This window comes from Amia ocellicauda, chromosome 10 (assembly GCF_036373705.1).
Source record: "Amia ocellicauda isolate fAmiCal2 chromosome 10, fAmiCal2.hap1, whole genome shotgun sequence".
In the NCBI taxonomy this organism is placed as follows: Eukaryota; Metazoa; Chordata; class Actinopteri; order Amiiformes; family Amiidae; genus Amia; species Amia ocellicauda.
Window position 1 is genome coordinate 2,586,089 of NC_089859.1, and position 27,304 is coordinate 2,613,392.

At 41.7% G+C, this 27,304-nt stretch overlaps 1 protein-coding gene across 2 annotated transcripts in view; it reads right to left on the reverse strand.

Moving 5' to 3' along the window:
- The window catches only part of ophn1 (oligophrenin 1), a 60,322-nt gene that overhangs the window by 20,728 nt on the left and 12,290 nt on the right, over positions 1-27,304 (reverse strand). For both annotated transcript variants that reach the window (XM_066714724.1, XM_066714725.1), the window contains exons 2-17: positions 24,417-24,512; positions 23,209-23,270; positions 21,695-21,766; positions 11,295-11,396; positions 10,626-10,736; positions 9,861-9,965; positions 9,499-9,628; positions 9,144-9,244; positions 8,488-8,579; positions 7,658-7,736; positions 7,114-7,147; positions 6,886-6,948; positions 5,867-5,941; positions 4,703-4,787; positions 3,051-3,109; positions 523-628 (exon numbers count right to left, since the gene is read on the reverse strand). In XM_066714724.1, coding sequence (XP_066570821.1) covers positions 523-628; positions 3,051-3,109; positions 4,703-4,787; positions 5,867-5,941; positions 6,886-6,948; positions 7,114-7,147; positions 7,658-7,736; positions 8,488-8,579; positions 9,144-9,244; positions 9,499-9,628; positions 9,861-9,965; positions 10,626-10,736; positions 11,295-11,396; positions 21,695-21,766; positions 23,209-23,270; positions 24,417-24,512 — 1,372 coding nt within the window. The remainder of the gene's footprint in view (positions 1-522; positions 629-3,050; positions 3,110-4,702; positions 4,788-5,866; positions 5,942-6,885; positions 6,949-7,113; positions 7,148-7,657; positions 7,737-8,487; positions 8,580-9,143; positions 9,245-9,498; positions 9,629-9,860; positions 9,966-10,625; positions 10,737-11,294; positions 11,397-21,694; positions 21,767-23,208; positions 23,271-24,416; positions 24,513-27,304) is intronic.

Sequence of the window (27,304 nt, forward strand, 5' to 3'; positions counted from 1 at the left end):
TTATTTTTTTTCAGTTTCAAAATACACAGATATTATCTGGACTGAGATTTGCCCCAGTTACACATGCCCACAATGTGTTGTAACACTGATATATATCTGAAAGCAGAAATTCATCAGCATTTCATCCACGCTGTAGTAAAGTTCATCACCTGAGTTCGCCACAAACCCAAACCTCACTCTAATCTTTAAACCCCAACCCAACCTTAACCCCAAATGACTTCTCAGATTTCGATTTATTTTTTATTCTAATCTTTAAGAGAATGGGGTGAATTAATTGTTAAACTACTTAAATACATAACTACGGAGTTCAGTGTAGGGCATATAAAGTATTCCTAATATCTTTATAGCTTTGTGAAAGTTCCAACAATGTGTCTGCTTGAAGTTCGATAACTTCAGAAAATCCTTTAATTGTTAATCTGTGACAATGGGGGAATCTCTATTCAATAACACACACACACACACACACACACACACACAGGACAACACCTAATGAAGTAAATCCTACATAAGAGAAGTTCTTACTTGACTAGGTGTCGGATCAGCAGGTTCAGCATCTCGCGGTTCTTCTCCGGGAGTTTGTAGACCAGTGAATGAATGGCACCCAGTCTGTAGTCCAAGTTGTCAGATTCTAACGGCAGAGAAACACGATTTTCAGCGTTACGATTCATATAAAATACAAAGCATACATCCTGGTTCAAAGAGGCAACAAGTGCAGACATGGTGCCCTGATTTGCACTGGTGAGCAAATCGGGGCACCTTTGGTCCAACGCAAACAAATACTGTAATTGTCTTTTAATTAATTGAGAACAGGCGCATTAAGAGCAAGTTTAAAGTCTCCTTCTGAATGTCTTTCCCATTGTCTAATTAGAACACAACACAATTAGATTAATCTTCTGACAACTAGTACCACCTTCTGGTGAAGAATGTAAAATGCAGAAAAAAACAAAAAAAACATGAGAAGGTTGCCCCAAACAAAATAATTTTCTTTTTAACAATAAGTTGAAATGTAGATACAATTTAAAGCGGGGAAATGCCACTTTTGAACTGATCAGGTGTTATTCAATGAGAAAGGATTTGCCAGTCTTATATGAAGACTGGCGAATGAACTCATAGCATACATAGACAAATGCATGCATACAATTTGCAAAAGGTGTTACAAAAGTTAATCTTTAACATAAACCATTTATAAAGATAAATGGAGTATCTCTAAGTTGCCTTTTAAGCCAATAAGGTTCTGAAGAATAATCACTTTCACAATGTGCAAGACTGCATAAGCTGCATAAGGTACACATGTAAAACACAGAAAGTATGAAAAATAATTTGCAAAGATGATATGGAAAGTACATATAAACAAGAACAACTTGATCTCAGAGACATCAGTACAACACCCGGAGCGTCGGGAGGCTGACTGTCTATTCATGTCTCTGTCAGAGTCGGAGACACTGGGCTGACAGCGGATCAGAACCGACACCTGAACCACCACAGCACCGATGGACTCGGGCCAGAGGAAATGAAATATGAGCTGAAACGCAATACGTAGTTATTACCAAGGGTTCTCCTCATCCTTTTTTCTTTGATTGTGTATTAAACAAGCATGCAATATCTGCACAATACATTAATCCTGCAACCCCTCAATGCTCTGTGTCTCAAATTAACCATACAACGGCCAAATCATTGCAGTAATCTGTGCCTCATGTTTCTGTCCAGTGGAAAACTGAATATGAATTTCTGCGGGTGAATCTAATCGGCATAAAAACCTTTGAACTCATTGTGATGGAGTGTGCTAGTACAACGGACTTAATGTGCTGGTTATGGACAGTAATTCCCACGACATGCATTTCTGGATGGAAATGTTCACACCTGCATGTTCTATATCTACTAGAGCCGGTAATTTAAACCCGTTCAAAATGCACTGAGCAGGAAAAAGTTGATTACCATTGGCAGCCAGTTCTTGGAAGTTTAAAATGTAAACAAAATGTTTCGGGTTCATCAATGAATTAAAAAAACTAAACTAAACTGAACAGACAAAATAAACACATTTTCAGCTGTCCCTAATTTAGTCCCCTCTGAGTCCTAATGTACCATCTGCTCTGCTTGGCACGGTCCCAGAGTGAAACATAACCCCAAACTACAACTCCAACAGCAATTTGCCTTCAAAGGCCTCAATTAATCTACCCCAGAGGATCACATTCTATAAACTGAGAACGCTTTCTCACCTGCAGTGTAATTTTGGATTTTGCCAGAACAGACGCTTTAATGGAAACAGAATTCAAATGACTCAAGTTGACTTAATTGCAAATCTGCAAAGAATCTGTAGTCATAAACAAGAGAGCAAAATCTATGAATTATAAAATGTTCTGTATTCATTACATAATATGAAGTGGCACCAAGGTGAAACAAATTACTTTTTCAAACTATTTATATGAACCAAACAATGTGGGGAAGCAATAAAAAAGGCAATCACAATGCTAGGGTATATTGTCAAAAGTGTAGAAGGGCAGTGATGTTCAGACTGTACAATGCACTAGTTAGAGCTCATCTGGATACTGTGTGCAGTTCTGGGCTCCACACTTCAAGAAAGATATCGCTGCTCTAGAGGCAGTTCAGAGGAGAGCAACCAGACTTATTCCAGGTCTGAAGGGACTGTCCTACTGAGAGACTGAGGACCTGAACCTTTTCACCCTGGAACAGAGGAGACTACGTGGGGACTTGATCCAAGTCTTCAAAATCATGAAGTGCATCGACCACATCAAACCAGAGGAGCTTTTCCAGATCAGCAGAGACACACGCACCCGGGACACAAATGGAAATTGGGCTTCAAGGCATTCAAGACAGAAAACAGGAGACACTTCTTCACACAGAGATGCGTCACAATCTGAACAAACTCCCCAGCGATGTGGCTGAAGAGACAATTTGGGAACATTCAAAAACAGACAGGATAGGATCCTTGATCACTTAGTTATTAATGGACACCAAACGAGCACGATGGGGCGAATGGGCTCCTCTCGATTGAACACTCTCTCATGTTTTTATGTTCTTATGAAGCTTACTGGCAGCGGAGATTAGTTCTCTGTTGAGTTTGTAGGTCATCAATGGCTCAGAAAGACTCCTGCAAAAGCAAACAAGAAATATATTAATATCAACCACTTTTTCTCTTCCGCTCTTCCTCCAGAACACAGAGAAACATTTGCTGAGGAATTACAGTTTTCATTATATCGTTAATGCAATTTACAGCCTAAGAATAGTCGCCCTTTTTTATGAATTCGGCAGCATAAGGTATATGCCATGTATTTTGAAGGAAAATCACATTAAAGAACTTCAAAGAAAACAAACACGAAACAAAACAGTAATAAAGATACAAAACAGGTAGTGTTGCCACAAAAAAACAAACCAAAAAACAAACGTCATTTTAAACCACCTGTATGTATCATTTCATTTTAAGCTGTCAAGCCTTTTTTGTGAGAGACGAAAGTGACCAGAAAGTTACAGGACATTCGTTGTAAGGAGACAAGACCTATTGGATAGGACCTATCCAGATCAGCAGGGACACACGCACCCGGGCACACAAATGGAAATTGGGCTTCAAGGCATTCAAGACAGAAAACAGGAGACACTTCTTCACACAGAGAGGCGTCACAATCTGAACAAACTCCCCAGCGATGTGGCTGAAGAGACAATTTGGGAACATTCAAAAACAGACTGGATAGGATCCTTGGATCACTTAGTTATTAATGGACATCAAATGAACACGATGGGGCGAATGGCCTCCTCTCGACTGGACACTTTCTGATGTTCTTATTGGCTCTCGCTATCTTGGCTTCATTGGCTATTCTATCCCGACAGAGGATAGAAACACTGGCACCACAGACCACACTGGACAACATGGCTATTCTGGAAACTACCAGTATGTGTGGTAAGTCTGTTGCCACTGTAGAGCAGCTTCCTTTAAGTCGCCGCCCTGAGGCGTTCGTACCGCGGTTCGAGAGTGGATTGGCTTGCAATACCCATCCCAGCAGCCTCTCTTGACCTGTGCCAGTCTTACCAGTGTGAGCTCTGCTCTGCTCTGATGTGTCATCACAAACACACCCGTTAGGCTGGTCCCCACCCCCGAATCAAATCCGCTCGGGTACAGAATCACAGTCCACCGTTACAAAACAAAGAAAGGCTTTCTTGTTGTCTGTATTCACCGTCCACACCTGCCCAGCCTGTGCATCGAGCTCATGTCCTACTGAGCACGCTTGGTCAAGGCATCCAAGACTACATTCATTCAGTCGTTATCCAATTTCGACCTCCTATGGCTGTGGCACCAGTCAGCTCCTGGACCTTCTCAGGAATAAGCTTCATTAGAAAGCTTACAGTGCTGTCTATCTGAGAGAGAATCCACTGTATTTTATACTGTTATAATTCATATAAAAGTTTTCCAACTAAATATACCAAACTGACAAGAGACCCAGTCTATCTTAGAGCTTAATGCTCAGTCTGAATATGTGACAACAGGCCTTTGTACTAACTTTATAAACATCCTTTTTGATTTTGAGCCTATTTTAGACTCAGTCAAACAGCCGTGTTTGGTTTGAGGAAGAGGAGAGATCAGCTCAGAGAGAGCAGATTCAGTCCCAGCAATAATAAGATTCCTTTTCAATAACACTGCTGACTTCCTCTGGTCTTCAATCTGTGCATTTTGAACATCATTTCCACATACCTGAGGTAGAATTTCATTGAACTGGTGATCGTTTTTATGTCCCAGTCGCTGCTAAGGAAATCCACATCACCTGGACATTTGGGATCTGGAGTAAATAGAGAGAAATGGGAAAGAACAAGCCGTATGATTCGAAATATCCCCGAAAGACGTGTTTCTAATACCACTCAACAACCACTACTATTCAAATTTGCAGTCAATTAACCTGGAGACAGACACCTTCATTATTTGTCTTTGTTGTCAGCAGAATAGCCGAGACGAGTTCCAGATGAGCTGCCATTATGTTGCAGGAGGCATTATGATTCTGACACCTTTCTGCCTGGCGACGTGTCAGTGACTGGAGTCTGAGCCTCTTCTGTGCGTTCAAGAGAGACAGCTGAGGAGTCGAGAGGAGCCGAACTCTTTAACAGCAACTCGGTCCTGCATTTTGTGCTTTATTATCTTTTTATTTAACCCTAAGGCACATTTCTAATAGACTGTGTGGAGATAATTCGTTTATATATATATGGTCACAGCAAATCATTGTTTATTCTCATTGAAAACTGGCAAAATAAGCATAAAAGAGTCCAGTGCATGTTTCCAATTCACTAATCCTGCAAACTCCACAAACTGTCCCTGCTATTATGAGTAAGTTTCATTATTGTCTTGGGCTCGTCATGTAAATATGTCTGCCAGGGTGCCAGGAAATGATTGCCAGCTTTTCTTCACCAAGAGAAATACACCACAGAAATACATAAGGAACCATAATTATACGCAGCTTCCAGCTCCACTTGGTCTTGTGCTTTTGTATAAACCTAACATCTAGTCAGGAAATTGCATTGCTCCAGATAGTCCATATTTACTTTCCTATAATAGACCACTGTTTGCTTGTCATACACTTGAACGTGTATTATTTAGCACTGAAACCGCTACCAACATGTTTAAGGTTGTTGTTTCTTTTTTAAGACTTTCTGGATATCAGAAATCTGTGTCAGAGCCAACAGCCTGCATAAAAAGTTCTTTCTTAATTTACGAACACATTTAGGTGTTAAAACGTTGGCCTACATATCTGAGCACACAAGTATCCTCACGTTACAGTATATGACTTTCCTCGGTAACGGGTTTTGTGTCTGAAGGTGAAGTCGGTGTCAAGCGCACAGCTGTTTTCAAGGTGATTCATTCTCTTACCAAAGAAGGCATTTAAAAGCTTTTGCACTTGAATGTTACTGCCCACAGTTCGGTAAACACCTTCTTGTGTGAGTCCTGTAAGAGAGAGGGAAGGCGGGGGCGTTATTATTATAGGAAGGACACATGCTCAGGGCAGGGAAAATGTACAGACCTCAGTGACTAAGAAAACACAGATCTGAACATTGAATGCACTCAAGCCAAGGTGATTGAAACGATCAGACAGAAAAATCCTACATGTAACACTAATAACAATTATAACTGTAACAGAATCTAACAATATAGAGGTTGGTACAGGTCACACGAGCACACGCTATGAGCATGTTTTGATTCACTTCCAGGACACCATACGCACATCTCGGGAGATACTATAAAGATCTAAGCGAGCTCTGGCCTTCACAGAAATGCAAAATGCAACACTGCCCTCCACAGGAAGATGAGGGAAGATGCATCGAGCTACAGCCTGTGATTGGGCATTCATGTTTTCTCCCATTGCTCCAGAATATATCCGATAAAGGTTGACGAATGGATAGGATTGAAAGGGAAAGCTGCACCCCATAGCCTGTGACTCGATGGTGAGTGTGCAGGAGCAGGTGTTGGATGCTGTCCTGTGCAGTGGGAAGGTTAAAGCTTTTTGTTTGGCATTATACGATTGAGCTCATTCCCTGTATCTGAGCTCCTTTGAAGTGGAAAAGCCTCTTAGATATCTTTCCTTGATTGTTGTTTTCATTTATTTCCCCCCTATATCGATATTAAGACTAAGGAGTGACTCAGAGCAGATTACAGTCCTAATTGGTCTGACAACACCAGCGGTTCATCTTAGCTCTCTGTGTGACAGAGGTTTCTGTCTTCTGCCTTAAACACTTTTGTTGTCAGTTGCTGTTTTTAATTTGCAGTTAGCGAGTTACAGTAAACATTCAATAGACAGAATTTCAGCTGTATAGAGTTTTTAGTTTTGGATAAGATTGTATCAGTTATTAGCGTGATTCTCATGATCATCTAACATCATGATCAAGTCTCACCTTTAGTCTCAACGTAATTGATGCACTTCCGGACGAACTTGAACCCGACTTCATTCAACTCCACTGGAAAAGGGCAAGCGGGGAGGTATCAATACAGGCATATCAGTTTAAAGATGACAAAATGAAACTATATTACTATATTTGTATTAATTCTATAAAAAATATCACACACGCATCTTTGGAGTAATTATTAAACACACAAACAAACTAATACACACATGTACTTACTTTCTTCTTGCTTGTGTATGGGGGAATGGTATATCTAAAAAAAAAAGAGAATTGTAAATTAAAATAATTACAAACTAAGGCTGGGATTAAATCAAAACTTTGACCCACCCGCTAATAGAAAACTACGGAACTGAACTCAGTTGCAGCTTCATTTTTATTTAGATGCCACTTTCTTCTAATCAGAAAAGTAACCGCTATGATGTACAGCTTTGTAGTTTGCTATTAGCGGGTGGGTCAAAGTTTTGATTTAATCTGGCCCCAAGTGTATAAATGTATTATATATTTAAATTATTATACTTTGACATAATTATTTTGGTCAGTTTTACATATTTAAAAAGGTGCTTATACGATTCATTCCATCTATAAGAGTGGTCTGTGTCTGACTCACACACAATAACAACACACAACCATCATTTAGGCGGGCACGTTCCCCTGTGAGTTCCCTGAAAGGCTGTGTCAGTGAGCAGAACCAAGAGTCGCACAACGCCATTGGTCCAGAAGGTGGCAGCAGTCGACTGCAGCACAAGATGTGGTTCAGACTTACAGGTTCCTTGCCGTCCATGGCCTCCATCCACATCTTCCTGTTGGACTCTGACGGAGCCTGCAGGGTCACAGTCCCCAGTCTACAAGACATAACATATACGGCAATAATAACAACAACTTTGAGCTCGTCTCAGAGTAACAGCACACCAAAAAAACACTGGGTCAGATATAAAACACAATAAAACACATTCAGTTGACCGTAATGTCAACATCACACGACAGACCGTTAGCTAGTGTGTCGTGTGCTGGACGAGTATTTAAAGATGAGTTTGAGGAATATTTACTGAAAAGCGTGCTTGTAAAGAAATTACAGTTTGTATGTTTATAACTGGGGTCATATTTGTAGCAAACCTACTTCACAAAGAGGAAACAATAAAGTAAAGAAATGACACTACAGTACTTGGATGCTTATTTGTGCTGTTATTGATCTGAAGTTGCTGTGACTCATGTTTTTTATTCCAGTCTGTGGTAATGTAGCATCTGCGAACAGTAAAACATGCAAACGAGTGCCAGACGAGTGTTTGGGTTAGGAGACTTCAAACACAGCTCCAGGAGTCCTTGTAATGCACCTGCTCTCCGCACTGATAAGAGAGTTTGTTTTGGCCATAGAGATGAAGAGAAACGACACAGACACATCCTCAGTGTGTCTTTCCTACATTAAGATGTGTGTGTATGTATACAAATATATTATATATTTCTATTGCAACAACATTTTATGAAACTGCGAGATACAGGTTTGTCTAAATGATACTTGTTGGTCATGTATGTTGGTCTGTATCTATAAGGGAAAACTCTTATGCTAAAATAAGTGGGTTAGAAATACGTGGTTACCTTTCTTGGCATTCAATATCAAAACAGAACCTCTTGTCTATAGATTCTGACTTCCGCCGGATACAGGATTTGAGTTTTAACTCTGTGATGCCCTGCAATAGAAAAAACACAGATTGTGAAGATCAAATCAGTCCAGATAACATCGGCAATCCAATCACTGTTTACATCACTTTTGTTTACACCCTAATATGGTTTATTTGGGTGTTTCTCCTTCAGTCCTGGCTGGACACATGGGGACAGACTGGGGAAATGGCTGCATCGGTCTGAAAGCTCTCTCACCAGTGCTCGAGTGTAATCGAGACTGGATGGTTATGGTCTTCAATAAGAGTAGAAAGAACGCTGGCTGTTTTTACTGAAGGGACAAAAGCCAGCGATATAATTCTGTCCAGAACTAATCCTTCAGTGTCTATACTGTCATGCAAATTTAAAATAATAACATTAACTCGAAACAGGACTGTAAATCATTGATGTTCGAATTCAGTCAACGGAGGACATGTGTTCTGGTTTTCATTCAGCCCGAGCTCTTTATTGGGCCATTATTCACTTCGCTAAGCCAGATCAACCCTTTCCCCAGGTCTAAAGCATGCCGAGACTCAAACGGCCACCAGGGACTGAACCATGATGGACACTGGCCTCCCTACGGGCAGAGACGGTACCTGCTTGGCGGCGGGTTTCTGCTCCACGGGGATCATGATCAACACCTTGCTGTCTATTTGATATCTGCAGTAGTACTTCACCCAAGAAACTCCCAGAGCCCCTGAGGAACACATCAAGCAACACAAGTCAAGTGCTGACCTCAATGACACACGGCAATCAGACTGTGACGCTGGTGACATCACTATGTTAAAAGACGAGCACATGTAGACTGCCAGACTCGCGTGTACATCACAGCAGTTCTCTAGTAGATACAGTTTCATTGTCCGGGATTAGCCCAGGCTTTCGTTTCAGAGATTAAACTGGATTAGTTGAAGATCTGTGTGAACGACAGACAATTTCCAAAAAGTTGCTCACATTTCTCCTGGCAATAGAGATACCCTTCGATGGTCGACTGGTTGGAGATTTTGCACAGCTGGTGCGAGTCCTTCATCCTCTTCATGAGCTCCTCCATCTCTTCCCTGGTGCTCTCAAAGTGGTTCCTGGTCTGGAAGACAGAAACGTTGACGATGTTCAGCTGCCAGCCGTTAGAGAGGCGTGACTGAGTCATCCTTCCACACTGCAGTAATACAGCACAACCCAGACGCGAACCCAACTCTGCGCACGCTATACATGCTCTGGGTCTGCTTCCCCAGCGGAGAAGGTTCCCCAACCAGGGTTATTTCTGCAGCCTTCATCGACAACAACGCAAGGCCAGAAAGCCCCAAATCCACACTCACGTTTTGCAAGCTCAGCTGCAGTTCTTGTTTGTAGGGCATGAAGTCCTGAGTCATTTCGAACGTGAGGTTATTCAAGGTAAATAAGCTGTGAAGGAAGGCCAGCACCTGCAGCAGAAACAACACACACAGCACCATGTTAAAGAGTACATAAATACAACAATAATGATTTTAAAATACAGAGGAACAGCATATGGCTTTGCGTTGTTCTCAGATGGGCTTTGTAAGCTGTATATCATTCCTCCGCCACCAAAAGGTCGATACAGGATCCTCTCAAAGGCACTTAATGAGCGTTCATCATCTCAGTGTCTCATTTCATTACTTTACATTTCAGTGTACTACTTTAAGTTCACACGTGCTGACAGACCAATGTCAGTGGCTACTCATAATCGTCTAATCATGCCTCCATTTCATGCAGTTGTGTTATAACTATTCAACACATTTAAATGTTCACCAGGAACACATCTACAACACATCTTTCAACAGAAGAGTTTTGTTTCTCTTATTATAAAAATCAATGCATTGAAATGTGTGAGCTGTACCACACGTAGGACCGTTCTCAGGACAGAGGCAGTGTCTCAGAAACTGTCCAGTGCAATATATCGTGCTGTAGAACTGAAGCACGGTCAGTTTGTGAACCCAGGTTGACCCTGTTGTGTGAACTGACGAGACGCGGCCGACATCACACAAGAACACGGGTCGGAGCCAGTGGAAACGCTCACAGAGGAAGCGGAGGAGTAAACAGGATAAGAGGAGAAAGGCCCGTACCGGCTCCACAACGTCGAACTTCTTCCTGTCCTGCACCTGCTGAATCTGATACACATACTCCACCGACGACTCGTAGAAGTTGAGCCTCTCCTTGTCAAGCTGTCCATCTGCCTGTGGATGAAATCAAACAATATTCACATCTGGTACAAATAGTAATGACATGATAATAACTACTTGTGAATTTCAGGTCCAATCGCTTGCTCTCGCTCTGAAATAAACAGGGTTTTCCCGAGTGAGATGTCTGAACAAACTCATCCATTTTATGCTTAAAATTGATGTCAAATCCTCAGGAAAAACAGATATATTCATATGACTAAATACAGGGATCCACTCTGTACACCGATATCTATGGTACCGTATGTTTTCGAGTGTGTGTACCACCATATTATAAATTGTATGAAGTAAAAAAACTAATTTTCTTTCAGTGAATAAGCTGTCAAGGATCAGTGTTGTAAATGTCAACACGTATGTCGGTTGATGTTTTGATTTGGCCCTCGTCCGACTACTCCGGCATCACAGAGGAGATCACAGATAATATTCTTCATGCAGTATTGCAAAGTAATAAACTATGGCCACACGTTTCCCAGACAATTACCAAAACCAAACCTGTCCACATGGATGCAAAACTTGCTGTAAACTTGAGAAATATGTGAGGAAATATATACTAACATCTTGAAGTTGGGACTCCTTTTTCTTCGATGACAAGTTTAAATGTTTCTCCAGTTGTGAGTAGTATTTCTCACTTTCCTTCTCAAACTTCTTCTTCCTCTCCTGCAATGCAAACACAGGGATTCAGGGTCATTTCAGTGCCTTTGTGGATCGCGGCAGCTGGAAATGCAGTCAAGTGTTTTCAAAATGGGCAGAGCTTTTGTACAATACATTGTGTGTCTTTAAATATAAAATTGTCTGTCAAAAGACAGCTATAAACTGGAACAAGGTTGAGGAAAGCCTTTCATTTGACTGTAAAGCAACACAGACCATCACACACACGGGACAGGGCCATTCGAGGAAGGGAAAATGAAAAGACTCGTTTTGAATTTGCGAAGTGCTGAAAACATTTGGATTGCTAATTGCTCATCCTGTTGGAAGCCACAGGCAAATCCGTTTGAATCATGCTTTGAAATCAGGCCAAAACACACATCAAAGCAAATACAATCATATTTGTCACCATGATTAAATTAATTTGATCTCTAGTGAAAGCCCTGTACAGTCGGGACACAATGTGCAATTTGCTCCTCTCCCAAAAGAAAAGCACATCTGATTGATAATTTTAAGTCGATAATGTCTCGATTACCATGAGTCAGCGTTACACTGCAGAGCAATTAGGGCTGACAACAGCGCCCAATAGCCCCAAAGGCCAGCCAATGCTTTCAACCTGAATCAGTACCATAGAGTCCTGCAGACAATGAACAGTCCCGAAAGGTGACGCAGACCCACATAAACAGGTTAATCCTCTTACTGAGGACCGGCCGAACCACCAGGGTTTTCCTTCTTTAATTTGTCCTTGTTTCAGTCTCTGTCACGCAGGTGCAGTTCTGTAAAATGACTCAGACTTCAACACATAAAGACACAGAAGCTCTGAGGTTTGCTGCGCCCAACCCGCCCGTTTTAATATCGAACGGCTCACTTCTGTTGTGCGAAAGTAAATCGTATCGAAGCAAAAGGGTACTGATTCATCGGGCAAGAAAAATGTTTTTCTTTGTAGTTATCCATATATATTATATTGCAGTTTGTCCATCTTAAATATAATATAGATGTAATAGATTACATTATAGCTCTATATATCCAACTAACACAGAAGTAAGACTTTCTAATCGGAGCGAAGTGAACTCTGACTGAAACTAAGTAGCTTTTGCAACAATTTCCCTTTTTATTCATTTCAACATTGAAAGAAGCTTCTAGTGAACGACTCATACCTTTAGTTCACACTTTCTTTTAAGCATCTTTTAATTGCACTGAAATCGCACTGAAATGTATTTTGTGATTAGATTAGCACTAAACACATTGTGGACAGCCATCATAATTATTTGCTTATTCCTCAATTCAATTAATCACACTAACAATACAGACACAGTGACTGCTTGTATGTCTTGTAGGTGTTCATTCTTTTGCAAAATGCTTGAACATAAGAGATGTTATTTTCATATGCTATTCCTAGATAGTCAGGAATACATTTCTACAACATGCTCAACACAAACTTCAATGTTTAAAACAGTTTTCCCGTTTTCCAGTTTTTATTGCACAAACCCCCTATTAATCCCTATTCCAGCAGACAGGCAACACTGCATCACAGAATCACCAGAGTGTTATTTTTCTCTTTCCTGATGTTAGCAAATAAATATTATTATTGGCATCATTATTTAATCTCACTACTGGTAAGTTTTATAGGCACATTGGTGCATTAAAGCAACTTGTAAACAATACCACCATTCTGTATTTAATTCGGCAGGAAAGGCTATGAATTGGGTTTTCAGTTGTTTTGGTTGTATATCTGCTAGTAGGAAAGTCCTGAAATGTTTGTACCTCAATGCCAGGAGGATAAGGAACAAGATGTTAGACCTAGAAGCCACAGTGCTGGCGGGTGACTATGATGTTGTAGGAGTGACAGAAACATGATGGGGATGAATACAAGTTGAAAGGATACACACAGTTTAGGAGAGACAGGCAAAATCGAAGAGGGGGTGGGGTAGCATTATATGTCAGAAACAACATTGTGGCAGAAGAACTCAAATTAGATCCCAGTAAAGGAACAGAATCTTTGTGGGTTAAACTTTTGAATAAAAGATCTGGAGGATTAGTGGTAGGAATGTGTTACAGACCACCCAACTCAGATATTCAGCAAGATGTTGCATTGTACAGTGTAATCAGGACTGCATGTAGCAAGGATGTGGCTGTTATAATGGGGGATTTCAATTTCCCAAACATAGACTGGGAAAGCCCGGTTGGGACTACAGAAGCTGAAATAGAAATGGTTGAGATGGTAAATGACTGCTTTCTAACTCAATTTGTCAGGGAACCAACCAGGGAGAGAGCATGCATTGACTTGATCTTTTCAAATGACCAAGATAGAGTCAGAGGGACACTAGTGGCCAATGGCAAACTGTGATCACAATATGGTCAGCTTTGAGGCATTCTTTCAAAAAACAAGGACCAAGTATAATACAATGGTCTACAATTTTAGAAAAGCAAACCTTGAAGGTATGAGGCGGCATCACCTGTAAAAATGATTAGACAGAAAACAGAGGAGTATCTTAATGAAAACCATATTCTTGGAGATTCTTACTAATTTATTAGAATGCAACTGCAGCTGTAGATCATGTGAAAGCATATGATATACTTAGATTCTCAGAAAGCTTCTGATAAGGTTCCACACCAAAGACTGATCCTCAAATTGGAAGCTGTAGGCATTCAGGGTAATGTAAGTAGATGGATTATGAACTGGTTGATGTATAGGAAACAGAGGGTGTCGATTAGAGGAGTCGTTTCTAACTGGAGTGAGGTTGTTAGTGGAGTTCCACAAGGATCAGTACTAGGGCCTGTGCTGTTTCTAATCTATATTAATGATCTGGACTCTGGGATAGTTAGCAAACTTGTCAAATTTGCAGATGATACTAAAATAGGTGGCTCAGCAGACACAATCTCGGCAGCACAGGCTATTCAAAGGGACTTAGATAATATTCAGTTGTGGGCCGACACCTGGCAGAGTGTAAGGTAATACATGCAGGTAATAAAAATGTCCACTATAATTACACTATGGGAGGAACAGAACTAGATGAAGTAACGCATGAGAAAGACCTAGGAGTCTATGGGGACTCCTCACTTTCTCCATCCAAACAATGTGGGGAAGCAATAAAAAAGGCAAACACAATGCTAGGGTATATTGTCAAAAGTGTAGAAGGGCAGTGATGTTCACACTGTACAATGCACTAGTTAGAGCTTATCTGGATACTGTGGACAGTTCTGGGCTCCACACTTCAAGAAAGATATCGCTGCTCTAGAGGCAGTTCAGAGGAGAGCAACCAGACTTATTCCAGGTCTGAAGGGACTGTCCTTCTGAGAGACTGAGGAACTGAACCTTTTCACCCTGGAACAGAGGAGACTACGTGGGGACTTCATCCAAGTCTTCAAAATCATGAAAGGCATCGACCACATCAACCAGAGGAGCTTTTCCAGATCAGCAGGGACACACGCACCCGGGGACACAAATGGAAATTGGGCTTCAAGGCATTCAAGACAGACAACAGGAGACACTTCTTCACACAGAGAGGCGTCCCAATCTGAACAAACTCCCCAGCGATGTGGCTGAACAGACAATTTGGGAACATTCAAAAACAGACTGGATAGGATCCTTGATCACTCGGTTATTAATGGACACCAAACGAGCACGATGGGGCGAATTGGCTCCTCTCGATTGGACACTATCTTATGTTCTTATATTCTTAAACTGATTTTCAGAGACTGATGGTAATATATGTCAAATTAACCCCAATGTTACTTGACAGAACACATTTTTATAAGAAATAAATGCATCCATAGATAGACATGGCAAGTCTCTTTTTGTAGAGATCAAATCTCTGTATCTACACATCTATTTTGTAACTATACATCTATTTATATGTCATTATATTCAGCAGATACATATAGCTGTCAAAGGAGAGTGTGGGTACAAAACAAATAAATAAATGAAGACCACAAAAGAAAGACAAAAAAAAAACGTTACCAATTGACGAAAGAGGGCAACATCGTTATTGATTGATCCTATCGTTTTTACCAAACAATTAGGATAATGAAACCCAAAGCTTTTCAAATAAACTGCAACAAGAATGTTGGTGGAAAAACAATGGGGTCATGAAATGTAGTAATTCTGTTACATAATCATCCTTTGAAAATGACTAATGACCAACTTCTCGTCTTTCCCTTGTGATAATGCTGGTTCAGCGCTTTACAGTGGAGACACACAGTCCCTTCAAACATCAAAACCAAATGCCAGACAAAGTCCAATGGACACAGAAACGAAAGGGGAATAAAGCATTGAGGGAATATTTCTTATATTAACCATCTTCACAGACAAGTCACAGCGTCCGCGTTCCCTTTTCTCCCATCATAATGAGGACTGGAACAGAAACTGCCTCTCGCTGGCAACTGACAGGGAATCGAAGAGAGTCGGGGCCAACAGATCCACGTGGATAAACAAGAGGCGGCCACTCGGGGTGGGCTACACTGCAGAACCAATGCCAGCGAGAAGGAGAGCAAATTCCTCCGCACTTAGTCACCGAGCACATCAGTTTTCTCTTTTATTTCCCTCCCCTCTTCCTATTCTTCCCAAAAGCGCTGATAGGAAACGGCCCAGAATTACTAGTGGATTGTCAGCACAGAAACCACAGCCTGTTATTGTCTTTCCGGCTCGCTTATTTCAGGCACCCACAGATGTCAGATAAGGCCGTCCCGAGGGGGAAGAGCAAAACTCAGAATTTAAACTGCAGTCTCTAACAAATAGACACTAGAAGTGAGCCTGATTTTCTCATCAGCAGGTCATTTCACACACCAGCAGATAGACGTGAACTGGAGACGCACTTTTACGGATTCTCAGAAGACGAGACTCTGGCCCAGACCGCCAGCATTGACTAGGGAATAATAAAAATAGTGATAACGGGAAGATGATCTCAATGTTTTATTCTGAGATCATGGTTTCACAGTAGTTGCTGAAGATCATTCTCTTTCCTTCCATCAGTCACAGAAGCCCCTACGAGTAGCCCCCGCCTCGACGTGGGTCCCATCTGCCAAAGACGTTGGATGCGGTTTCACTCCTCGGTTGACTGAGCTCCAGCAGTTCTGTGCTGACGATCTGCTGTTGATTAGCTCTGGCACGGCCGCCATTTGGACCAGGCCCACAGCCGCCGAAGCCAAAGGGGGAGGCTTGGCCACAGAATCGGTGAGAAACGCGCAAATCCCCTTCTCCGCCTGCGACCTACTTCTTTTCTCTTTTTCTCTGACACGTGAATCTGCCCTCGGATATCTACATCCCCGTTTACAACGCTGGGGAAACAGAAACTCAAATCTAAATGTGTGTAATTATTTAATTTACACCAGGTTACTATGCCTACAAAAAGCACAGTAGGACCCAGCCTTGCTTTTTTGGCTCTGTGGCATTCTTCCACCGGAGAGACCGAATGCCTCACCTGTACACGTCAGCCAATGCCCGCTCCTATCCTGAAATGAGCTCAAATCACTGCCATTCACAAAGCAAGACCTGACTGTGCATGGGCTTCGTCTACCCTAATAAAGGGATCTGGTCGGGCCACTATACGCGTGACGCACTTTATTTTGCCGTTTTGACATCCAGCTTCTGAAACAAACAAGTGGCAACACTCCCAACAAAGCAGGCTGGGGTGGAGAGTTTGCACAACTTCCAGAAACAGCGAAAGCACAAATAAGGAGCCAGATGTGACAAAATTCAGTTCACTGCTGCTCTGTCCCCAGGCCTAGATATTTGAGTTAAACCTTACGTGGAGGGTCTGTGTTTCTGAATGACTGTGAATATCAAGAGCCTTTAAAACATGGGGGGCTTTGGAATATCACCAGTGTTAAAACAGCAGACCTGTAATACTGTAAATCTGTGTGTGGTACCTGTCCCGATAAAGCCCTGGAGAAGTTCTCATACTTTCTGCAACTTCTTAGTCATTCCGCTGCTTTCGCTGAGCAGGAACACTATGCCACTAACAGGCAGGAAGCAATTGGAAAAGCAGAGTGTTTTTTTGTTTATTTATGAAGATACTTCAGTTAAAGTTTAACAGGCCCGTATCCAGGCTGTGTGCACCTAGGCTTTGTTAAGCAATTGTATCAGATCAAGTTTGCTGCCAGGACCAAATGTGAACTCTGCATCTTAGAACCTTCTATAAAGGTACTTGGTTAAAGAGACTCAAGTAAAGGGTTGCTCCCATCTGCAAAGCAAAACCGCAGAAACCCACGGATCTGTAAACCTGTAATCATACAAATAAAGTTGTTGTAGGTGTTTTCTGACACACACACACGATTAAGAGATCAATGATTAATATCTAATCATATCTACTAACTGTCCAATTCTACAGAGCAGCCCTTGTTCACAAAAACGATTTACTTAATATAATTTTCCCCTTCACTTAGCAGATTAATTCTTCCAAAGCCACAAAAACACATTCGGCCGAATGCCAAAAAACTCCAGAAAAGACAGCCTCGCCACCTGTGGGCTCCTAATCTCAAGTAACAATGGCAGAAGCGCAGGTTTTGTGCTTTTTTAACGGGTCCCTGGCCACAGGAGAGACGGGCCCTGAGCCACTTCTCCAGAGGGGCCAAAAGCGCAGGACGTGATGGGGAAGTGGGAGCTGATATCAGGGCAGCAGTTGATGCTCCCAGGACGCAACAAATAGCAGCAGATAAAACATATTTTCCCATGTTTGTTTGTCTATTGGAGCGTTTCATGGATGAAAGAGAAGTCCTGGGGTTCAAAGCGCACCAAGATTGCGAGAACTTACCAAGCGGAAAACGGTTTGGAATTCTCTGAAGAAGAAATAGAAATCCCGAAATTGAAACAGGATATCCTATATTTGAAAAGCATTCCTCTTTCTCTCCCTCTCTCTCTCTCTCTCTCTGCACATTTCCTGTCTTTTTTATTACTGTGCTCTATAAGTAGCAGCATAATCCCCTGAAAGCTGGAAAAATAGATTTGTGGAAATTGCAAACAAATTAAGATCCCACGTATCGCATATCAAATAAGTAGTCTTACAAAGTTCATTTTAAAGCCCGTTTAGGAAAAAAGGCACAAACTCAACAACATATTTATGGTGCTGGAAAATGTTGTGTAATTCACGTTAAGAAACTAATAATTATTGACCACCGATATTATAACCGTTTCAATACACTACTTCATATCATATATCACAAACTTCATTTTTAATCCTACACCATCCTACAATCCCACAGATGCATTCAAATTATTTTTAAACATCTAGACCCTCCTGGAATAGAGACACTGATGTCAATGAATAATATATAACAATAATACAGTATCACTTCTCTCTTGTTCAACTCACACTTTGAAATGTTTCCAATTCATATCCAGAAAACAGAGAGAAAGCCTTTGAATGTCAAATATGAAAACTTTATATCCCACTTGCTCAGGACATTTACTCTGAGCCTGCAGGTCTAAGATTTCTCTTAATTCTCCTCAAATCAAATTGAAATCCCTAGTGGTACTTTCGATTATTGGACCTCTGACTAGATGGTCTTTCGTTATAGCTAAGCCAAGCAACTCGACTCCAGTTGGGCTGTGAGAAGCGTGTTATTGTGCTGACACAGCGACTATCTCCAGAGAAACTGCGTCCATGTCCTCGTGTCTGCAGTCACGTCTTTTCCAACTCACAGAGATGGTCACCAACTCCTACAACAGCTCTCGGCATGTTCACACTTGGCTCCTGATCTCTGCGCAGGCTAGGAACAGCCCATGGTAACAGATACGATTTCCACGGCTTCAACAGCTTTAAATAATAAATCTTGCAGGGCGTCCTCATCGCTGGTGAATTTGCGGTGGGTCCACAGAGACGTCCCAGTTAGCCACCGAAACAAAAGGTCACGATCCCTTATTTTATAGCCATCCAACTTTTTTATTTTCCAGAGATGTTTCCATCTGAAGCGAAACATGATGCAAGAGAGACTTTGGTCTATTCATTGTGTTACCAATTCCCCTGTTACAGGATCTGTACATAATAATGTACAAATTAGTGTTATTTGAAGCTATTGAGCAGATGTCTTGTCCAGGGCAGCGTCACACAGAACTGCAAGAGTCACAGCGTCAGTTACAGAACTCATGACAGCGAACATACTGAAGACAGTGTGAATCGTTTGCCGGTCGGATAAAGCAAAGTCAGATTGTATTTTCAGAGCCTGTCCAGTTATTAGCTGATAAAGTACCTCCAGACGAAGCTAATAAAGCATTCACTCTGTGACTGCATTTCATCTGGACACAACGAGCATCTAGATTAGGTTACTATCTGCAGCGAGCCTCGATTGGGTTTGGTTTAATCTGTCATCCATTGCCATCTTCTATTATAACACGGCATGAAACATAAAGCATTTGGATACAAATGAAAGATAATAAAGTGAGATAGGCCCAGTGTTGAAAAGTCTTAACTCAAATTTTAAGAGACTTCACTATTCAATTAACTGCACTCCTTCCTGTCCCTTCATATCAGTGTACTGAGGCCCAGATCACGCAAAAAGTGTCTGTTGCTGCTTTCTTTGTCATTTTCTTCTCTGGGAACACAATAGAAAAACACTTAGACACTATATATGGAAATACATGTTTGGAGTTATAAATTAAGTCATTGGAAAACTAGTAACCATTTAAATTCAAACATATTTAACACTTCAGACACTTAGGGATTGAGGGGATTAGGCTACAGAAACAAGTTTGTTTCTAAACAAGATGATTTCTAGGTTAAAAGTGTAAAAATACAACAAAAAACAACAGCTGTGGTCTCTAGTAAAAGTAAGCTTGACAGTCAATATGCATGCACTCAAACATTTTCTCACTGTATTGTAAAAGGAAATGCAGGTCCATAACTCCCACAATGCACTGCGAGTCCTCACTCATGGACCCGTGTCACTTTCCCAGAATCAATCATAAATCTAGTCCGAACAAAACACATCACAGTGCGATCAGAAAAACCTGCAGCCGAAACACAGATTGCAAACTAGTCTAAACAAAATCTTGTTTTTTCTGAACCAAACACACTAGGACATGAACAATGATCTGATCTGAGGGCCCTGTATTTGAAAACGTCTGGTGCTTGGATGAAATGGATGAAAAAATAAACGTAATGCTATCTTTGCAACTCACTCACTCACTCTCACACTAGTATTCTACTGCACTGCTAACTGACAATTAGTAACCAATTACAGAAAACATTGTTTTTTAGTAATGAATTACAGTTATGGGTTACAACAGATTCTTTTTTTTGATTACTTCTGTTATTATATTTCCGTTGTGTGTAAATAAAGACTAGCTGATACTTTAATTGACTTCTTGCTTTACTCCTCTACGATCAAGCATGAATATATTAAACTGCTGGCATTTACATTGCCAAATACACATACACAGTTGGTAACATATAATGAATAATTCACATATTTCTATCAACTGTGTGACACATTGCAAAAGATCATTTATTGCACACAAGGGTTTTATGCCATTAGCCTGGTGACACACTGCAGGGAGTGGTCGTGAACAGCAGGAGGGAAGGAGAGAATGGATCCCCCTGCTGGCTCTCTCACACTGCGTCCGTGGAAAACCACCTGAGAGACACCGGTCAGGCCGGGAGAACCTGATCTGAGGCTGCTGGACTGATACCTGCGCTGAACTATTTTTCTGATATCGAGAGCCACCCGGGACATTATGGACGAGAGATACGAGACACAGTGTGGGTGCGACACCAACTGTGGAAAAGAGAGGAGGGTAGAGAGCAGAGCGAGAGTGGAAGCTGAACAGGAGAGGCTGAATAGGCGAGGCTAAACACCTATCGTGCTAATCAGGGTGTAAAACAATTCACAACTTCACAAGTTCCTGAAAGCGAGACAATACACAACTCATCGTGTGAAATGTTTACACCCCCGAGAGGACGCTCACCGCGGCAGCAAACTGGTCAGACCCGTTCTGTAATGTCTGGAACAATAGAGATCTCAGGCTGAGGGTGAATGCCAAGTCTCAGCTGTTAGATTTGACAGCACAGGAAAAGCTCGTTCTGCTGGTCTCTGTGTGAAGTTGCGGATGGGAATTTGTGCTCCATCCGTCAGAGGCCATATTGCCATGTCTTATTAAAACATGAAATATGCAGTAGCTTGCTGCACCAAAGCCTTCACTCCGTCTGCTGGGAAAGAGACACTGTACTTCTGACCTGGCACACTTGCTTTTTCCACGCAAACGTTTCCAAGGCAAACTTTCCCAGGTTTCTCTCTCTCTGGACCCATTTTCCACCAAGAGCCGTTCACGACACAGGATGGCAGGACGCGCGATTGATTGACAACGTGACACTTACCTTTGTGACTCCGATTTGCTCCTTGCGGAATTTTTCCAAAGGCTTGATCAGCAAGTCGCAGGCGTTTTGCACCTTAAAATGAAACAACAAGCACACGCATTAATATACAACTCTGCTGGGAGAACTGTTGTGTTGTTGTAGCATAATGCACTATATTGATGATAAGGGCGTCTGCCAAGAAAAAAAAAAAAGTATCAAGGGACATAAACATCACCGTGCAAAGCCTGTGCATTTTACTTTTATTGATCAAGGCTGCCAATTCGAACCTTAATGAACACAGAGTGCAAAAGGAGCCTGCTTAGCAAAATGCTTGTATTGCAAACACAAGTTGTTCACATGAAAGGCTGCTGTCGAGGATTAACCTCCTCTAATGCAGATAAGGTACATTTATAAGTCAAGCAACAACCCTGAAGCTATGCAACAGATATTGGCAATTAAACAAACCACCTGATGAGGGAAACACGAAAGCACTTTAGGTTTCTATTCGCTCTTAAAGTTATGCAATAAAAATCTATATAAAGTACAAGATTGTTTTTGAAAATGAGCCTCACCCACAGACTGACAGGTGTGTGTGTGTGTGTGTGTGTGTGTGTGTGTGTGTGTGTCTCTGTGTGTGTGTGTCTCGGTGTGTGTGTGTGTGTGTGTGTGTGTGTGTGCGCAGAGGGAGGTGGGGTTGTGACTCAAGACGGTGAGAAAGTCCGTCAGCTGGAAGCAGAATGAAAGCGGTGTGTGAATCAGGAACAGGCGTGGAGAGCTCCTGGACGCTTACCCTGGTGATGGCACTTGTATGACTGGACCATCGACATTCTTATCCCAGGTGGCCACCGCTTTCTGGAGAGGTACCACGTCTGTGTGTGTGCGTGGGTGTGTGTAAGGGAGGGGATGAGAGTTTTGAAACCAGAAAAATGTCTACGCGATGGAGAACACTTTCTCCTGGTTCTCCTTCTGACAGATTGTGGAATATCTGAGCACAGCATCACAGAGAGCAGAAAACAGAAAGACTGAATCACCCATATGGACCGCTGCCCAGACCGAGAAGCGTCAGGAAAGCAAGAGATAGCCGGAGCCGACCCTCCTGTCTGAGTCATGCCAGTTCGCAGGGAGTCTGCGTTCTGTCATTACGGTGTCCGCAACCGCCAGGGAAATCCACAGGCAGTGTATTAGTGTCTGCATGTGAAATAATGTCGCCTAGTGCCTCTGTTAGGTAATCAAGTCTGCAAAGATGTTGACTAGTAACTGCCAAGACATTTACACTCACATATTTAATACATATCTTTATCAAATCATTCAATAGTGGTTGTTGTTCCAGCGCCAGGATTTCTGTGTCCCTAGTGTGGTTAATTTACACCTCTGCCGCGCCAGTTTGGTTTAATATACTGTGGCACGGTGTGGGGTTTGAGCCGTGCCCGTTGGCGTCGTGCCTCTGGAGTCCTGAAAAGATGCTGGGCGACCATTCTGGTGAAAAAAAAAAAAAAAGGACGCACAATAGTGGGTCTCTTTACCAACACACTCACCAGCATCATCCGTTCATCTTCCACCTCCTGCAGCAGACCAGCAAACTCACGGAAAGACTCGGCTGCAGAAAGAACATCAAACGTGTGAAACAGCACGCTGCTATCACAGCACCACTCACTGCCAGAGAGAGCTGCAGCACGCTGGGTTTCCGTGCCATCTCTATAACACGCATTTACGGTTTAGGAACATTTACAAATCACATTACATCTACAAACAGATATCGTCCAGGCCTGCTATCCATACATTAGGAGTTGAAATGTTTTTTAAATGATGCATCTGTGACTCATGCACGTAGGATGACTTCTTCTTTCTCCACATGCAGAAACAGATTTACAGTTGTTGTTTTTATAAGACTGGTGCAAAATATCAGACAGGTAACAGGAAGACAACTTCCAGTTTATAGCCATTGTAACTACAGGGATCTCACTGGGGTTACACGTCACATAATATACAGCAAGGTGGGAGGGTTGCTGAAATTCTAGAGTACAGATTTTTCATGCAGAACTCGGACTATAAAATGTCTACAATTTCCCAGATCTGATGCCGGGTTTCTGCCGGGCACAACAACGGTGCTTCTGGTACAACAGAAAGCTGCCAGTTAGTACCGCTTTGTTTTCGCTCATGGATTGACATTTTGATGTGATCCAGACCCTGGGAGAAACAATATTCTCTGGAATAAATAAATAACGGGATAAATAATAACATTATTTAAACTAGATTTAAACGTACTGTCCGGCTCAGGGAATCCAGCTTTCCTTATCACAACCACATTGTAACGTCAAAGATAATAAACAGGTCCCAATACATGACAGATATTAGAGGTTTTTCTAATACAATAACAGGGGTGTTCAGTAAAGCTGACTTAACAATAATATGATGTAACGTCCGTATTTCCCTGTGTTGTGTGGTGAGACAGCAGTATAAAGACCAAACCTAGACCTTATCTGACCTTGTCTCAAAGAAGGTCAAACAAATAACACAGCACGTGATGCGTGGGTCCTGGTAAATCACAGAAAGAAACACACACGGCTCCTCAACACATCTGGCCTTGCTGAGGCTCTCTCTACACACAGCTCGTTAGTGACACACATCTGGAACGAGTTACACCAAACAAAGAGCATTTGAATTTCATCAGAATGGATATGGGACAATATGCTAGTTTTTTGCTTTTGTCTTGTCCAATCTGGTGTACTTTTGTTTGTCCTACCAATATTCATCTCGTCGTCAGTCAGAGAGTCTCCGATGAAGTCAAACTGGAAGCACTGCAGGGTCTGGGAGAACTTCTGCACGGCCAGGGAGTAACCTAATCAACATACAGACAGAGAGAGAGAGAGAGAGAGAAAGGGAAAGTGTTATTGTGCAGCACACACAAACAAAGAGAACCGACTAGCACATGTACAGATATTGTTTGGCCCAATGGATGTGCTTGGATGGATTTTCTCAAGCTCTTGCAGCCGTCCAGGCCAACCTGCATATAATTTAGTGCCAGTGTATTGCTTTGCTCCACAGTTTAATGATGCCGAATCTATAATTGATTGAATTATAATGGATATGTTGGGTAAAATACTGTTTATTAGGTTAAGTATTTTACATTTTACATAAATAAAAACAATTCAATTTTTTTAATACTTATGATTAAAATCTTTAAAATCAATCCTTAAAATCACTTAAAAAAAATTAAAATCTGTGATTTTAACAAAAACAAAGACAATTAACTTTAAAATAAACGTGCCCAAAACAACAAAACAAACGTGATAAAAGCAAAAGCTGCTCACCAACAAAAGGGTCAAATACATTGAAAATAACTGAAAATGCATTGAACAAAATAAAGAAACAATTAAAAAGGAAAAAAAAAATAAAAAAAAATAAAAAAAAAATAAAAAGGTATGTTGGGTAAAAGGCGCCACTGAAATCCTCAGATCCTCCTTGTGACTGAAATCCTCAGATTCTCATTGTGACGGCACTGCTGCTTGAATCAGCAACTCGTGGGGGGTACAGAGGGGGAGGGTTGATTTGTTCTGCCTGCAGGCTGCCTGAGCCAAGCTGCACTCGTTTGGCCTAAACGAGGCCCTGGCTTAACATCAGTTCCCCATTTCCTAGGCCCCATTTCAGTGCATGTTTCACAAAAGCAACATAAAACAAATGAAGGGTTTGGTCCGCGCTGAAGAAGCACACATGTGCCAAAGTGTAAAGGGAAGAGGTTTTGGTTTAGTTTTTTTTTTTTTTTTTTTTTTTTTAAAGGAAAGAAAGACATGTTTTCCTTTCAATCACACTGACCATTAGCTGCCACTTTGAGGGGCAGGAGGTCGTAAAAGTGTAACAAATGGGTCGTGTCGGGTTCTGGAGAGAATCCAAAACCTCTGTCAGTCCACGCTGAAGAATGCAGAGCAGACAATGGAAAAGATGAGTTGTCTTCATTGTTTGATACTAATAGAGAGTGCCACTGAATTCACTCGGTGCCCAGTTATTACACACATGGCACCAGGCTGTCTAAAAACGGCTCAGTGCAAGCCAGTCTTCATAAAAGCATCCTTGTGCAATCAAGCCAAGACAGACAGCTCAACTGCATCCTTTAACTCTAGAACTGATGCAGCAGATTTGAAACTCTCACATTGAGATGCATTTCTTAAATTGGTGAATCGAATATAGTCTTATGATCAGACAGATTCTAAGGATGGATGTTGTTTATTCGTCCTGCAGATGCCTTCATGTGGGGCAAATTACAGGGTTGAACGAGGGGAGGGTCGGGTAGCAGATTGTGTGTTCAGTTGCTGTTTTGGAAATTTTTGCCACAATGCCAATTAACGAGTTTCTTGCTGGTTCAAGGTCTGGACGTCATTCACGACAAGTGGAGGGAAAGTGTCAACGGCCACAGACCCGCTCAATGGATGGCACTGTCAGAAACGCACCCAGAAGGATTTGCCAGCCCCTCCCTGCCGTCTGTGCCCTCTGGCCTCGGCCTCACTGTTCAATGCGATGTATAGAAACACAGTCTGCTCACAGTTGCACCGTTTCTCAGAATCCACTCTGCGCACCGCGAGACACGGCTACGCTGTCTGATACACATATATACACAAACACAAACAAGAAGCAAAAACAGTTTGACACACAACTTGAACATTCTCTGATCACTTCCCTTGAAGCTAAAGCAACACATTTGTATGTGTGTGTGAGTTTATTGAATATTGTGTCACACAAGTCCCAAGTTTTGAAAACCTCTTTTTACTGTGAAAGCAATGTGAGTCTGGAGGGCCGGACGCTGGGCAAGGCCGGGTCTGAAGGGGACAGCTGAGCGTGTCTTCTTGGTGCTTCTTACAGGAGTCTAATGAAGAGACTACAATCCTTATTGCCTTCCTAAATCCAGGGCTATGAGCCAGTCGATTATCCCCAAACTTGTGAAAGTAATCAGTCTCCGTGTCAGAAAATGATCTCACACACGGCACGGTGCCTGATTCCTGCATTGTAAGGCATCCATTCCAGTTATTTTAAAACTGTTATTTAAAATACTAAGGTTTCATGGAAATTCTGTAGATTAATCAAAGTAAACACAGGTGTTTCTTGTCACTGATTTATGGTCGTTCACAACACTATCATTTCCAAAAGTCTGTGACTTTTTTGTAACCAAAACCCCCTTACAATTCATATAAATTATATAATTTTGAAATTGAACTGTTATCAATGAGCAACATAACATTCATAATGTTTATGAATCATAATCTCAGTTTTAAGAGAGCTATTATCCAGTAACATAATCATTTAAATAATTCCTTTTTTCAATATTTGTCAATATTGGTTCAATGCTGGAATGCAGTAATCTTCCTGATAACAGTCCTGTTTTGAGAATGAAAGCTAATTACAGTATGGGTGTTTGGACCTTTGAATGATGTCCAAAAGTGCCCCTCCCTCAGTCCAGCGTATTTCTGTCACACAGCACACGTGCTCACCCCCCAGAGTCTGGACACCAAAGGCTTTTCGGAAATGAACACATTTAAACTACAGCCCCTACAGCCTGGCTTCTCAGTGGAATTTGCCTCATAGGAAGATTTGCAATTTTGAAATTGTTACGATACCACTAGTTCAAAGCAATGTCCCTGA